General features: G+C 25.3%; 2 protein-coding genes across 2 annotated transcripts; both read right to left on the bottom strand.

The window, feature by feature from the left end:
* Window positions 1–563: 563 nt before the first annotated feature.
* On the bottom strand, window positions 564–1,056 carry LOC105366793 (uncharacterized). The gene is made up of 3 exons (XM_011505351.1): window positions 1,027–1,056; window positions 787–887; window positions 564–706 (listed from the first exon to the last, which is right to left on the bottom strand). Exons 1-3 carry the CDS (start codon window positions 1,042–1,044, stop codon window positions 589–591), a joined length of 237 nt encoding a protein of 78 aa, XP_011503653.1. The 5' UTR covers window positions 1,045–1,056; the 3' UTR covers window positions 564–588.
* Window positions 1,057–4,136: 3,080 nt separating this feature from the next.
* LOC105366794 (multiple coagulation factor deficiency protein 2 homolog) lies at window positions 4,137–6,232 on the bottom strand. Its single transcript, XM_011505352.1, has 5 exons — window positions 6,128–6,232; window positions 5,387–5,494; window positions 4,989–5,131; window positions 4,577–4,725; window positions 4,137–4,496 (listed from the first exon to the last, which is right to left on the bottom strand). The coding sequence occupies exons 2-5, from the start codon at window positions 5,486–5,488 to the stop codon at window positions 4,324–4,326; spliced, it is 567 nt and encodes a 188-aa protein (XP_011503654.1). The 5' UTR covers window positions 5,489–5,494; window positions 6,128–6,232; the 3' UTR covers window positions 4,137–4,323.
* Between the last annotated feature and the right edge of the window lie 8,197 nt (window positions 6,233–14,429).

The following is a 14,429-nucleotide window of genomic DNA, read 5'->3' on the forward strand; positions in this document are numbered from 1 at the left end:
AGATTATTTATTTATAGTATTTATAACATATATTAAATTTAATTTAATTAATCATATGATATATTCTTGTTAATCATTTTTATATCATATGAATAATTATTTTAAAAAATAGTTAAATGAATATTTATACAATCAGTGATGTGTAATGAACAGTCAGGTAATGTAAACATATATTAAAATATATATTTAAATTCTCAATATCTTATAATCAAAATTTTATATATTTCAGAAATAAAAGAATATTTTGGTTTAATGAATTTTTTCATTTTATAAATTTTGTATTTCAAATTTTAATAGTTAGGCCTTTATAACTAGTATTTGTATTAGTTTATATTAATATTAGCTAACAATAATCAATTGATTTTCATTAAAATATTGTTTAAATCAATGATAGTTACGTATAATCGTTTCTAATCCATGGTATAATTAATCAATATTAAAATAAGAAAAAGTTCAGCACTAAAAGCAAAAATATTTTTTTTTAATGCAGTAACTTTAAAATAACTAAACGATGAATATTAGTAAATTAATTAATTGTAAAAAGAAAAATTTTGTATTTATTATTTTGCAAATATTCATATAATATATTTAATGTATGCCTTCAAGAGTATTGTAAATTTTATACTGATAAAGGTGTGATCCTCCATAACCATAAAGCAAACGACCTTTTCCATTTTCATCATAATATGGATATCGATACTGAGGTCTAAAATTATACAAATTATACATTTGATATATACAAGAAAATCACTTTTATAGAAGCCAATTTATAGACAAATATATAACCTTTCAAAATATGGAAAATTGGGTGCTCGTGGTTGTGAAAATATTGAGATGCTTAGCTCTACATTCTTCATAAGTATTAAAAAGAAAATTGTAGCTATATACTATAAAATAAAAAACTTTTATTATATTTATTTTTATTATTGGTTAAAAATAAAATGAATCATGTAATTCATTTAATAATAATACAGTAATTCTAGAAATATATTTTAGTTATAAAAAGAAAAATTAATAAAAGCATACCATTCCTAATTTTATCATAATTGTAAGAATCCGTTGTCAAATAAAATTTTAATTAATTTTAATTTAGTATCGAAAGGTTTTCAGAAAAGAGAGAAGTTTAGTGATGCTCCAATTGTATTCGGAGAAAGTTAACCAAAAATATAAGTTTACATGTGCGCTGCATAAATTTTAAGAAACTTTCTCTTATTGAATAAGTTTTTTGTCGAAATAATTGATATGTAAAAATTTTTCAATCTTCAATACTGTTTACAAAGTAAATTATAAACAATATTTATTTTAATTAATTTATGCCAAAATTGTCTATCGACGTGTGTAGCTTATAATAAACATTTTTAAACAATAATATATAAATTATTTAAATTAATGTTTTTACTCATTTTTTTTATATAATAATATTTAAATTTTGTGTCACGAAGTGCATTTAGGTAGATTCGTGAAATTTATAATTTAAAAAAATTTTATATTTTTTATTCATATCTTATATTTGAGTTACATTTGAGTGTATACATATATATAATTATCTGGTTTATGTAAGAACAGTTTTTTTCCTTATATGTATTAATAATTTTTAACATATTTATATTTAAATTATTTAGATTTTTATTTCTTATATACTTATTTATAATTTTGTTTACATTATAATTCCACATTTTTCAAAAATATAATTTTATTTATGAATGAAAATGTAATAGCAAAATATAACTTGTGTGAAGGTGTAGTAATGTACACATTTTCCTATATAATTTATATTTTAAATAGAAACAGAATATTTCCTGCAGTTTCAGATATTTTCTTACAAATATAGTAATTCGTTTGAAATACATTATAAATTAACAATATGTAATTACATGATAAATTTTATATGCTATTTTTAGATAACTATATACTGTACTATATTATTATTTATTATTAATTTATTTATGTAATTTTTTATATATAGAGAAAATATATTGGTCATTGCTTGTATAAGAAAGATAATTTTGTGTGTAATTAAAAGTTAATAAAAAAAAAGAAGTAATAACAATTGTTTTTATGTTAAAGAATATATTGAATTCATTAAATTAAAAATTAAATGAGTGAACAATGCTATTAAAAATTCTATTATATTTAATATTGTTTTAAAATATTTTTCAAGCATATTGTATAAGATGTTTATTAAAATAAGTTGTTTAATAATTTAACAACCAATACAAAAACATCATAAAAAATCTGATAAATTTTAGTTAAATATAGACAGTAATAAGGTCAGAAAAATGTCTTAGTTTTTGAACTGCATTCAAAGAAATATTTATGTAGTTTAAACATTATACAAATAGCATTTATTGTAATTAATATAAATCATACCATTATGCATTACTATTTATTATGCATCTAATCAAGGATTTACCTTTATAAAAAAAATAATACATTTACATTTATATAAAACTTGAAAATAATAATTTATCCCGTATTAACAATTACATGAAATTATTTTAAAATTTAACTTATAAATACAAAACTCATTTAATATTTAATAAAAACCTGATATTTTGTAAATGAATGTGAATATATGTATGTATGTATGTATCTATATATATATATATATATATATATATATATGTTCTTTTATTTTATTCGACTAATGTGCCTTGGTAAAGAAAAAATTTTTGCTATTTGTATATTTTATAAAATTGAATTTAAAAATATTGTAACAAACCACTTTAGAAAAATATTCTTTAAACCAATGAATGATTATCATATTGCACTATTTTGTCAATAATGATAATTTTCTGCAGTTTTCTTTGAGTTGAGATCAGTTATATAGTAAAAAAATCAAAAAGCAATTCGTAGATTAAGAGAAATATATTATTATAGAAAATAAATTACTGTATTAATGGTATTTATTTCAATATAAGGAGATTGGGTATCAGCTATAATTTTTTGCCTTAAAAATATATTAATGTAACTGATTTAGTACTTCCAAGTTTAGGTGGAAACTTCTTTTTAGAACAATAGAAAATAAAATGTGCATATGTTAAGGATCGTTTCAATGTACTGATAGATATATGGATGGATTAGAAAATAATTAAAAGTTTTAAATGTAGAATATTATGCTCAAGATTTAATTAATACACAATAGATTAGCTGATCAAATCCAAGCCCCATAGTATTCTTGAAATATATTTTCAACGTATACTGTACATATCTTTTGCCTAAAAATAAAATTGTAAGATCTTACAAGTTCTTGATATAAATAGAAATTCATCAAGTAATAATTCTACTTTAAATAATTAGTTTACATTTTTCCTTCCATTAATATGATTTTATAATGGTCAACTATATACATCTTATTATTATATTGCAACATTCAAATAAGTTTAGAATAATTTCTACCAAAGAATATTTCTTATTTGTATGCTTTAATATTTACTTTCTGTTAAATATATATAATAGAATTTATCATGCTGTGTTAATCAAAATCAATGATAATCTATTTGAAATATGCATTTAAATTTGTGAATAATTATAATAAAACACAGAAATCTTATAGACAATAAAAAAAATATTAAAAACAAAAGATCTTTAAACATTTATTTATTACATTAGTATTGCTTTTTGTTGTGTAGCAACTGTTTAATAACAATCTTTTGTTCTTTTAAATTAATTTATTATCTTCTAATATACAATATGTATTTATTTGACCATACTTGATATGACTAATTAAACAGATATTTTTATTCAGTTATACCATTATTTTTTAATAAATCTTTTTTTTCATATTAAAATGTCATTATTTGTTAACCAATGAGACCATATAATATATATAATATAATTTTAAAAAGAACTATATATCTTACTTATTTTATTTTATTTTATTTATTCACAAATAAACTTGATATGTTGTATGAACACTGTATTTATTCTAAATTTTTTTTGTACAATACTATTATATATTATTTATTGTTAGTAGTCAGAATAAGTAAAATTCACTTAAATTTATATCACATCATGCATAATAAATGGAAAAATACTATGCAATATAAACATAAATTGTTAAATATTATTTTTAAAAATGAACGTTAATTTTTTTAGTTTATTTGTAAGCATAGTGCACAGATAAAAACGTACCATTTTTAAGTATTTATAATACACTGATTTTTTATTTCATAAAAAATTGTAATCATACATACTCCATTGAAGTAGTTATTTCATTATGAAAAAAATACATACAATTGTAATATTTTAATAATTTGATACAATTTTGATGTTATTGTTATTGTTACTGTTATTAACCAGGCGGTTACAAATTGTTCGCTGTTAACTTGGTGAAGCAGCTCGTTGTTGAGCTTGAATAAATTCAGGATAATCAATATAACCATCTTGGTTAGAATCATCCATTTGAAGAATAGGATCAATTAATGTAATTAATTCTTCATCCTTGAATATTTTTCCTTCAACATTTCCACCATTAATCTCTTTATTTCCTTCTTCTGTAATTAATCCATAAGCGATATTTTAAGATTCAATGAAAAAAAAAAAATTGTTCTAAAATAATCTATAAAATATTTACCGTGCCAATGAATTAAAGATTTTATAAGTTCACAGCCATCAAGTTTATTATTATTATCGGAATCATGCATTTTAAAATAATGGAATTGTAATTCTTGTTCTGACATTTTATTTGTATCCATTGGTACATCCAAATGTTCTGCAATATGTCTAAAAACATTTATACGTATATTATCATAACATAATTGTTTTTAAATCCTGTATGTAAAGTATTACTTTACTATTATTGTCATAGTTTTCGTTTAAAATATTAAAATTGTACTAAGAATTGACTTCAATATATGGTTTTTGGGATATATGGATAAGAATTTTTTTTCAATATATGGTTATATTATAATAATATTCAAAATTGTATTTCTTATTTAAGAATTTAAGATTTTCTAATAAATTTTTAATAATTAAAACTAACATACGCTTTTTCCTGAGCAATGTTAGCTACATTAAGAACATGCTGAGGATGACTATGATGATGATGTTCATAGTTAGGAGCAGGATTATCTGAAACTTGATAATGTAAAGTATGTGTCTGCTGTGTTTGTGGCACCTGCTGCTGGTACTAAAATAAATAAAAAATTATTCAACTATTCTTTGTAATTATTTTAAATAGCCACTGCTGCTAATATTAAAAATATATTTTGTAATATAACATTCAAAATTTAGAATAATGATTATGAATTAATAATTTAGGTAAATTTTTTGTTACATTAACACAATTTCTTTAAATATGATGTTTTTGTTATTAATGTAGTATGGATAATTATAAATGTAAAAAAATTGTAAAAATTTTATTGTGAAAAATAGAATAACTTACTTGTTGATAATGTGATGGTATATCAAGTGCAATTTGATCCTCAGATTCCACAGAATTGAATCCATAAACATTAATTAGAAAAATACACAATACCTGATACATTTTACCCTATGTATAAGTAAAATTTAATACTGGTTAATAAAAAATAGTTAATATTTTAAAAATATATATAGAAAATAATGCTTAATAAACTTTATCGATTTAAACATGTAATAGAATTTTAATTTCAACACTAAAAGAATTATTATTATATTTAATTTAAGGTAGGTTTTAAATACCATTGTGAAAGAAAAATTATTTATTAAAATTAAATTACATATTAGACTCATGATTATTAAATATTACATATACTATAAGTACTGTGATTTTAAAATTTCGATCTAACATATAAAACTCATAATGTGGAAATTGAGAATTTCTTTAAATATAAAATCGAAAATTGTTGATACAATAGTAAGTATATAAATGAATTAGTTACCTTAAAAAAAATTTATTATTCTATATTACAGATACATAAATTGGTATTTGATACAATAGTTCATAATTATTGCTTTTGAATTTAAAAATTTTATTTTATTCTGTTCTTTTGAACAATTTAAAAAGGATATATATTATATATTGCTTTAGGAATTATGAATTCATTTAAATTAATTTATATTGATTCCAAAAACCTTACAAAATATAAATTTCAACTTAACAGAAGGTTAAACGTGGTTATAAAAATCTGTAGTAATAACTTGCCTCAATCGTTTTGAAATATTTTTATTATTACTATAATTCTTTATTCTATACTAAGGTTATGATACGTAAATCGAATTAGAATTTTTAATGTATTTTTGAGTAAATTAATATTCTCTTTAAAAATAACATTGATTTAAAGTTAATACAGTAGTATGATTTAACTAGTTTAAAAAATTCTTTTAATCATAATTTTATCAGCGAATTAAAAACTAAAATATATTTTGTATTTACTAACGGACAAGAACTAATTAATATTGAACGTGAAACAAACACTTTAAAATGTTAATAGATAGTGTTTCGAGAGTTTAAAAATAATTGTTTTATTGTATTATTTAATAAAAGTCCAGAAGAATAATTATTTACATAAGCACCATTTTAGAATTTATATTTTTATATTGTAATATTTGGAAATTTAGCCATACATTATTAAAAGCTTATTTATAAAACATTAATATTTCATTCAGTGTCATAATGCATATTTCCAATAATTTAAATACATTCAGATTAGAAAATATTTATTATTCAAAATTACATAATAAACAATTAAACCACTATAATGACGTTATAGATGAAAATCGAAAAGTTCATAAGTAATTTGGGAATTTAACCATAATTTTTATCAACAGTAGAGATAAAGAGAATTTCAAAATTTTAAATTTTAGCAAGAAGTATAAATAAAAACAAATATTAAAATATGCATAAAAATAGAAAATACTTGTATTAAAGTTTAGATTTTGACAATTGTATTTGTACATAATGCCACTCGTCATTCCGACTTGTTTTATCAAGGGCGGTTCAACGGATACAATTTGATGCCGTTGACAACTCAGAGAGCACGAGTGTTGTGTGGTAGCGATGACAGGTCACAAGTGGAAGGGATATTATAATAATACAATAAAGATATGGCTGAAGTATATGCTATTTATTATGTTATTTATTAATGACAAGGTTGACTAGTATTACTATTATTACTTGTAGAACTAAATTCTTGGATTGAATTAATGTGTTGCGGAGGCAAACGTACAGTAATCTATGCAGCTTGATTGTTGAATACGAATGTCGAATGGCGCGAAGTTTCGTTCGTCGACACTAGCGCTGTTTGAATGAGCACGTGTGTGGTTGAGATTATGAATGCAGCGTAATGACTGAATGTTACCGCAGAATGGCGCGAAACTTGATTCGTCGACACTGGCGCTGTGTGTTGCTTAATTTCATAAGCTTCCGAACTTGAACTAAGGTGAAGGTTGCTTAAAGGGACGCCCCTTTTGCGGGCGCGAACTTGACGATGCGTACTGGAATTTATTCCGTACTGTCGTTTTAAGAGGAGCTTCCTCGTCCTTAATGCTTGTCGATGTAATACTCTGAATCTCAATATATATGTAATTATTGTAGTAAAAATACTACTTACGAAGACTAATCGTTGACGCGTCTTCGGACTCTGATAGGCGGATTGTCGTAGCTCCCTTGGAATCATCTCATGATTCATCTCTTGGTCTCAAGAAGACCTCTCGTTGCTGCTCCTGCATGCGACAGCATGTCGGCAGCGGAAAGGGCGGGCAACGCTGATACATCTGGTGACAGCATTGCAACTTGTCGACAGCGGGAAGGGGAAGGAAGGACTGCTTGCAGTAATGCTTGAAGTAGTTACCGAACGGAACGAAAATGCAGATATCTAACTATAGGTTTTCCCGTGTTTATGGTATTGTTTTTCCAGATGTTTTATGACACTAGTGCTTGATAATTTTGAGCAAGCGAAATTTGAAATCTAAATACAATTTTGACGATGTTACTTGCCAGATATTTTATTGCACTGACAAAAAAGGAAAAATGTTCTCGCATTCTCGAACAGTATTCTATTAGTTAATATGCGATTGTCTGGGATCAGACTAAAAGCCTTCCTGTGATGGTGGGTGGAGGCTGGCTGGCAAGTGGAAGGGACAATGCAATAATTCAACACTGCCTTTGAACGTAGTGTTTTTCCTTTTATTGAATATAATATATAATAAATCGTCAGTGGTCTATCGATGTAGACTTGAATATATGAAACAATGAATAAAGGATAGTTTCTTCAATTAATATGAGCGACAAGAATCCTGTAAGTGTATTCTTGATGGCTTGGTGCTTGATTCTCCTACTCGTAGTTATGAACTCACAGTGGTAGTGGGAGATTCGCGCTGATATGGGGCAGCGATGGTGCCGCCTTTGTCGCTGCCGAAAAGAGCTGTAGCGGCCTGAGTGGGGGGCGCCTGTGTGACGTCACTGATGCGGGGCAGTGATGATGCCATTGCCGCATGCGAGATGTACGCTGTAGCGATCTAGTGGAGGGGTGATATCCGTGTCACGTCACTGCTTGACGGGTGGGAGTATTCCTCGTATCGTATACCACTTATTAGTATTGCTGCTTACTTAGTTGATGGGGGCCGTGTATTAGTGATCCGTAAGAACGTGTGTAATAGCGTAGCTTACGTGTGTGGAGTCGATCTCAGTTGCATTGATGGTACGTAAGAACGTGTGTAATAGCGTGGCTTACGTGTGTTGAGGTCGATCCGTGTGGTAGCGTTGGTAGGCCGTGAGCTTGGCTTCCGTTGACTGTAGTCGATTTCTGTAGCGTTGGTGAGCCTAGTGAGTTGGCTTCCGTTGAGCTGGAGTCATGTTGTGCAGTGTTGGGTGGCCGAGACTAGCTTGGCTTATGCTGAGCTGGGTTCGATCTGTAGGACGGTGATTCGATCTTGATGAATGCTTGATTGAACTAGTAAGAGAGAGAGAGCGTCAAGCGCGTCACCTTAAATATCCTAGTACAGGCTTGCGTTTTCGGTGAATTCTGGATCACTCTTGTCATGCTGATTGTTAAAGTGACGTCACTAGAATCTAGCCTTGAAGAGTTCGTCAGCCCTTGTTATTCGGATTTGTAAAGTAATTGTTTTAATTAACATAAGAAAGTATATTGAATCACGTATGATTAATAATTATTTAATTTGTAAAATATTCAATATTCTTATAGTGTTAAATATACTATTATTTTATATTAGTTAAATTTTATTTTTTATATGGAAAACATTTATATTTTATATCAAAATGATATAAAGCATTGTATAGAAAATGGTTTTATTTAAATATTTGATTTACCAAATGTTTTAATAATAATTGTTGTGATAATATTTTTATGTATTGCCAGCAATTTTCTCTGTTTCAAATTTTTCAATATTCGCATTAACAAAGCTTTTTAAATTATGTTGTATTCTTATTAAAATAAAAAACATTTTGTATAAAGACAACAAGATAGCTTTGTAAGAAAACGAAACTTTTTGTATATCATGTTGTATAATTAGGAATGTCTATAAAAATATTCAATCACATAAAGTATTCAAAAACATTAGTGTAACGCAATAATAATAATAATAAGCAATTTCAATTTAATGATTAATCTGAACAGGAACAGATAAAAGTATTTAAAATTAAAACAGACTAAAAAGCAATCATATAAAAAAAAATTTATATATATATACAACTCATACTTATGCATTGCCTTAATTTAGTATTAAATAAAATAAATGAGTTCTAATAAGATTACTTAATACTTTATAATGAAGCAAATAAACAATAATTTAACTAAATTAATCTATAATAATATTAACCGTCCTTTTTTGCAAGTAGTTGTTTACTGTAAAAGAAGAATAACTATAATTTAACGCATTAAAGATCTGTGGTCAAAAACGAATTTTTAAAAAAAATCCTGTCAATGTTAAAGAAAATGAAGAATTTATATTTGCTCATTAAATGAGGGTTTGTTTTGTGGCTCGAACTGCCAATTCAATAATTCAGTGGATTAGTTTCTTGCCTTAGCGAAGGAAATGACACATGTGGAAGGGCTGTAAATATGTACAGTGTGTAACTTAGGTTAGGACATCGTTTATTTTGTTTTATTGACAATTACATTATTGTAGTTCTGTATTCACTTCTTATGGCAGAGGGGGAATTATTCTATTATAATGACGCGGTTGCACCCTGGTGATAGTGGCGATGTCGTTGATGTTATAGAAATTGCAATGAATGTTGATTTGTGCTTATACTGGCGTTGTAGGGATCAGCATGAGCAGTCGACCATGCTAATCAATCAAAATTAATCATGCTCAAAAAAGGGTGGGGGGCATATCAATGTCTCTGTGGTAGTTATCATGTAAATTCGACCATACTCCAAGGGGAGTATCGGAGTGTTAGAAAGTTAGTCATACGCAAGAACAGTAAATAATATACTTTCGAGTACGGAAGGATTTGATATTATGAGGTTATAGTCGACTATTTGCGTACGACAGTATACCGTAGGATCGACGATGCTCTAAGGGGAGCATGGGAGTATTGTAGCTAATGCGGACTAGAGAAGAGAATGAGGGATATCTGCAGTGAATGCGCTGGGTGAGCGTACTGCACTACCTGTCCTTGCTTTAGGGAAATGGACGACGGTTCTCTACAGTGAAGGTACTCAGAGAATGTAATTGAACTCCAAGGCGAGCGTGGAAGGACGAAGTATTAAGAGCCTATAGTCGACTATTTTAAAAACAGGAGTCTGCCATAAAGTTGACCTTACTCCAAGGGGAGTTTGAAGGGATGTAACTGCGCTCCCAGGCGGAGTACGAAAGGGCGTAACTGGGCTCCAAGGGGAGCGCGAAAGAATTTGTGCCTTTCGTGGCAGACTCTTTATGAACGTGTTTTGAGCATGGGTGATTAGCTTGGACGAATAATTAATTGGTAATACCTTATAAATTACCAACACTACGTACTGGTGACTGCTTGGCTTGGCGTACTTAGTTGTTATAAATATTATGGCTTCACTGTAGAATGACTAACTCTTTACTGTAGATAATAGTAGAATTAAATTCTTGTGTATTGTAGGCTGCTTGCTAGGCATGCGGCTGAGCTTCGTAATTGCGAGTTATAACTTCATTTATTGAGAAAATACGGTGCGCGATAACAAATGAGTGAGCAATAGATGATAGTACCCTGAGCCATAACTGATGACTGACAGCCCGGTGCGTGGCGAGCTGCTTTTAAATATACGCGTAGTAGCTTGCAACACTGGTAAGCTTGTTGCTAGGCCGAAAATGTTGATGACGTCAGAAAACTGAGCTCCAAAATATTCGAGAAGTACCGAAGGACACTGCCTTGGAAGGTTCGAGAATTTTCATCGACGCTGCTATGCGGCAATATTGTAGTACATTTGAAATTAAGGCGTCGACAATTTACGAATAAGCCGAATCATGTTTACAAACATGAGCATCCGAGATTTTGTATTTTTCTTAACTTTTTTATTCTTGGAAGTTGCTCCAATCTCGAACAATATTTACAGAACCGACCATGTTGAGCTAAAAAATAACTAGCAAAAATAATTGCCGATGATTATTAAATACAAAAACATAGAATTAACATAGAATTAAAAAAGAATTAATAGAATGATTTAGAACTACCGTCAGTATTTTTCATACGTATAGTTAAACAAGTAAAGAAAAATAAAATCAAATTATCGATAAGAATTATTATAAGCAAACAATGAGAAATATATTTTATTCCCTAGATTTCAAATTGAAAATATAATAAACTATAAATTTCTATTAATAAATATGTTGTTCAAATCTGTTTTTATAAAAACTATGAATAGCATCAACAACTTAATTGACACTATAAAACATTACCACTACATGCATGAATATATGTAGACAATTTGATAGTAATGATTTTGTTAATTTGATTTTGTATTTAAATTGTAATTATTATATATATTAAAAGAATATATAAATATGTATAATTTATATATAAATAAAATAGTTATACAATATGTAATAAAATTCATGCGAATGAAGACAAGAAAGGCGTATCCTAAGAAAATTATGAATTGAACAGAAGTATAAGAATAAATGCTTGATTAGTAACTTGTAAATATATGTACTAATATAAAATTCTTTCTTTTAGTAACTGAAATGATCTCAAATATAAAAGAAAATTAATATGTATTAAATAAAAGATATTTTTAAACTAATAAATAGTTATTTATATTATATGTAAATAGTTATTATTTATAATATATAAATTATTAAATTAAATAATGAAATTCTGTACATAGACAAATGATTTCAAAAGCAAACACTATGATTTCTTCGTTATAGAAACCATCCGAATGTATAAACTTCAACGTAATACAATTATTACATTTTACCGAATAAATAACTTACAAAATATTAATATAATACTTTATAAATAATTATAAATATTCAATCTAAATATTTAAATGAGGATATCAGAAATGAATCGAATCATCATACTGGCGAATGATCAACTTTCTAATTTATCAAATCAAATTTACAATAAATAAAAATAATTAAAATTGTAATATAAGAAACTGAAAAGAAATTGTTGTCGAATTCATTATTGGGTACACTGTTATTCTATAAATACAATTTCATTTAAGCTAAATATTATCTGGCAAAATAAAAGGTAATTTTATTCATTACCTTAAAAATATTACTTTCTAAATCCTCTATAAAAATGTTACCTAAAAAAGGAATTTGCTTATAATAATGCAATATATTTATATCAAAATTTGCTATCAAATATTTTGTCTCATTAATACTTAAAATAGTACGTTATTAGCAATTTTTAATAATGGAAAAATTAATTTAGTTAGAAAACAAATTTGTAAGCATTTTAAAATATTATAGAATCTGAAGTTCCTATCAAGATTTTTTATGTTTATTTAATAAAATTGTAATGAGCAAATAAAATCAATAACAATCAGGATTGAGCAAATTAATATAAGTATTATAATTTATTTTATTTAAATTACATACGATAATCGCACTAAATAAATGAATGTATACAATTTGTAAGAATAGTGTATTTATAGTGTAGTATTTATATTTGTAATAATAGCGTATTATTAATAGTAATATTTTGGCAAAGTAATTCAATCTCTTTGACTATTTCTCTTTTCAATTTTGTTGTAACTTTTTTTATAAATAATTTAAGTAAATAATTTTAATATATACGGGAAACTTATTTTTTAAGAATTAAAAAAAAAAATGAAAAATTTCATAAAAGTCAATACAATTGTCGATTTAATGAAAAATTTGTAAGTTGCTAGTCAATAAATATGTATTATTAATATAATGTATAAATATAAACAATAGGCATATTCTGATTGGGTGAAAGATTTTTTTTGTATTATCTGTACTGTAATTTTTATTAAATTATTTTCATTTTTGAAAGATTAACATGCATATTTATGATTAACATGATATTAATTTATATTTATATTAATATGATAAATAACTTTTAAACCAAACAGAAATATATAAGGATATATATCAAATAATTAATTTCTCTATATTTTATCTAATATTTCTTTGATATTTTCGTAAAATAAATATAAAAAATTTTGTTTGTATTATTAAGAGCAGATAATGATATTTGATTTATAGTTTGTGTTCTAAATTATTATACTTTATATTTATTACCAATAATCACAATATTAATTTCTAGAAAGCATTCTCATAATCAATCTCTTAATAATAGTATGTGATATATGAAAATATTAAATCTATTACAAATTTTATTGTAAGACATTAATAAATTAATTCATGGAATAGAAATTACATTATTTATTTTTTAAATTTTAATAGCAACTTCAAGTTAGCTATAATAAAGGTAGGTTTTGGTAATAAAGTTGGTGTTATTTCTTGATTTGAAATCATTTTTAAAATTATTTCAACATAAAAAACTATTGGTAATTATTTTAATGTTCATTTATAATTACTGCTTATATATTGAATTTTTTATTTAATACAAATGTTATTTAAAATATACAGAACATAATATACTGAAAAAATATTACATTTTAATGAAATTTAAAAAATATTCCGATCATTTTTTGCATCTTGTTCTTTAGTTTTCTGATTTTTTGGCGTTGAATTTTTTGGAAAATTTGATATAAGTATAATATAATTTATACTTCTCATTTAATAGAAGGAAATTATCAAATTTTATTAAATGCTAATTTTCTGAAATTTAAATATTTATATAATTTTTTTCTTTGACATTTATTGTCTGTCTATAATTAATATATAATTCAATTTAAAATACATGTGAATGTAAAATACATTTAAAATACATATAGAGTGTATAAATTGATTAAAAATAAAAAGATTGGTATCAATATTTAATAAATAAGTTATCATGACTTTCCATATATGTAGAAAATATATATTATTAAGTGTATTATTAATTTAAATTTTATTTATTTTATGGGACTATA

This window comes from Ceratosolen solmsi, unplaced genomic scaffold, assembly GCF_000503995.2.
Source record: "Ceratosolen solmsi marchali unplaced genomic scaffold, CerSol_1.0 scaffold12, whole genome shotgun sequence".
Lineage (NCBI taxonomy): Eukaryota > Metazoa > Arthropoda > Insecta > Hymenoptera > Agaonidae > Ceratosolen > Ceratosolen solmsi.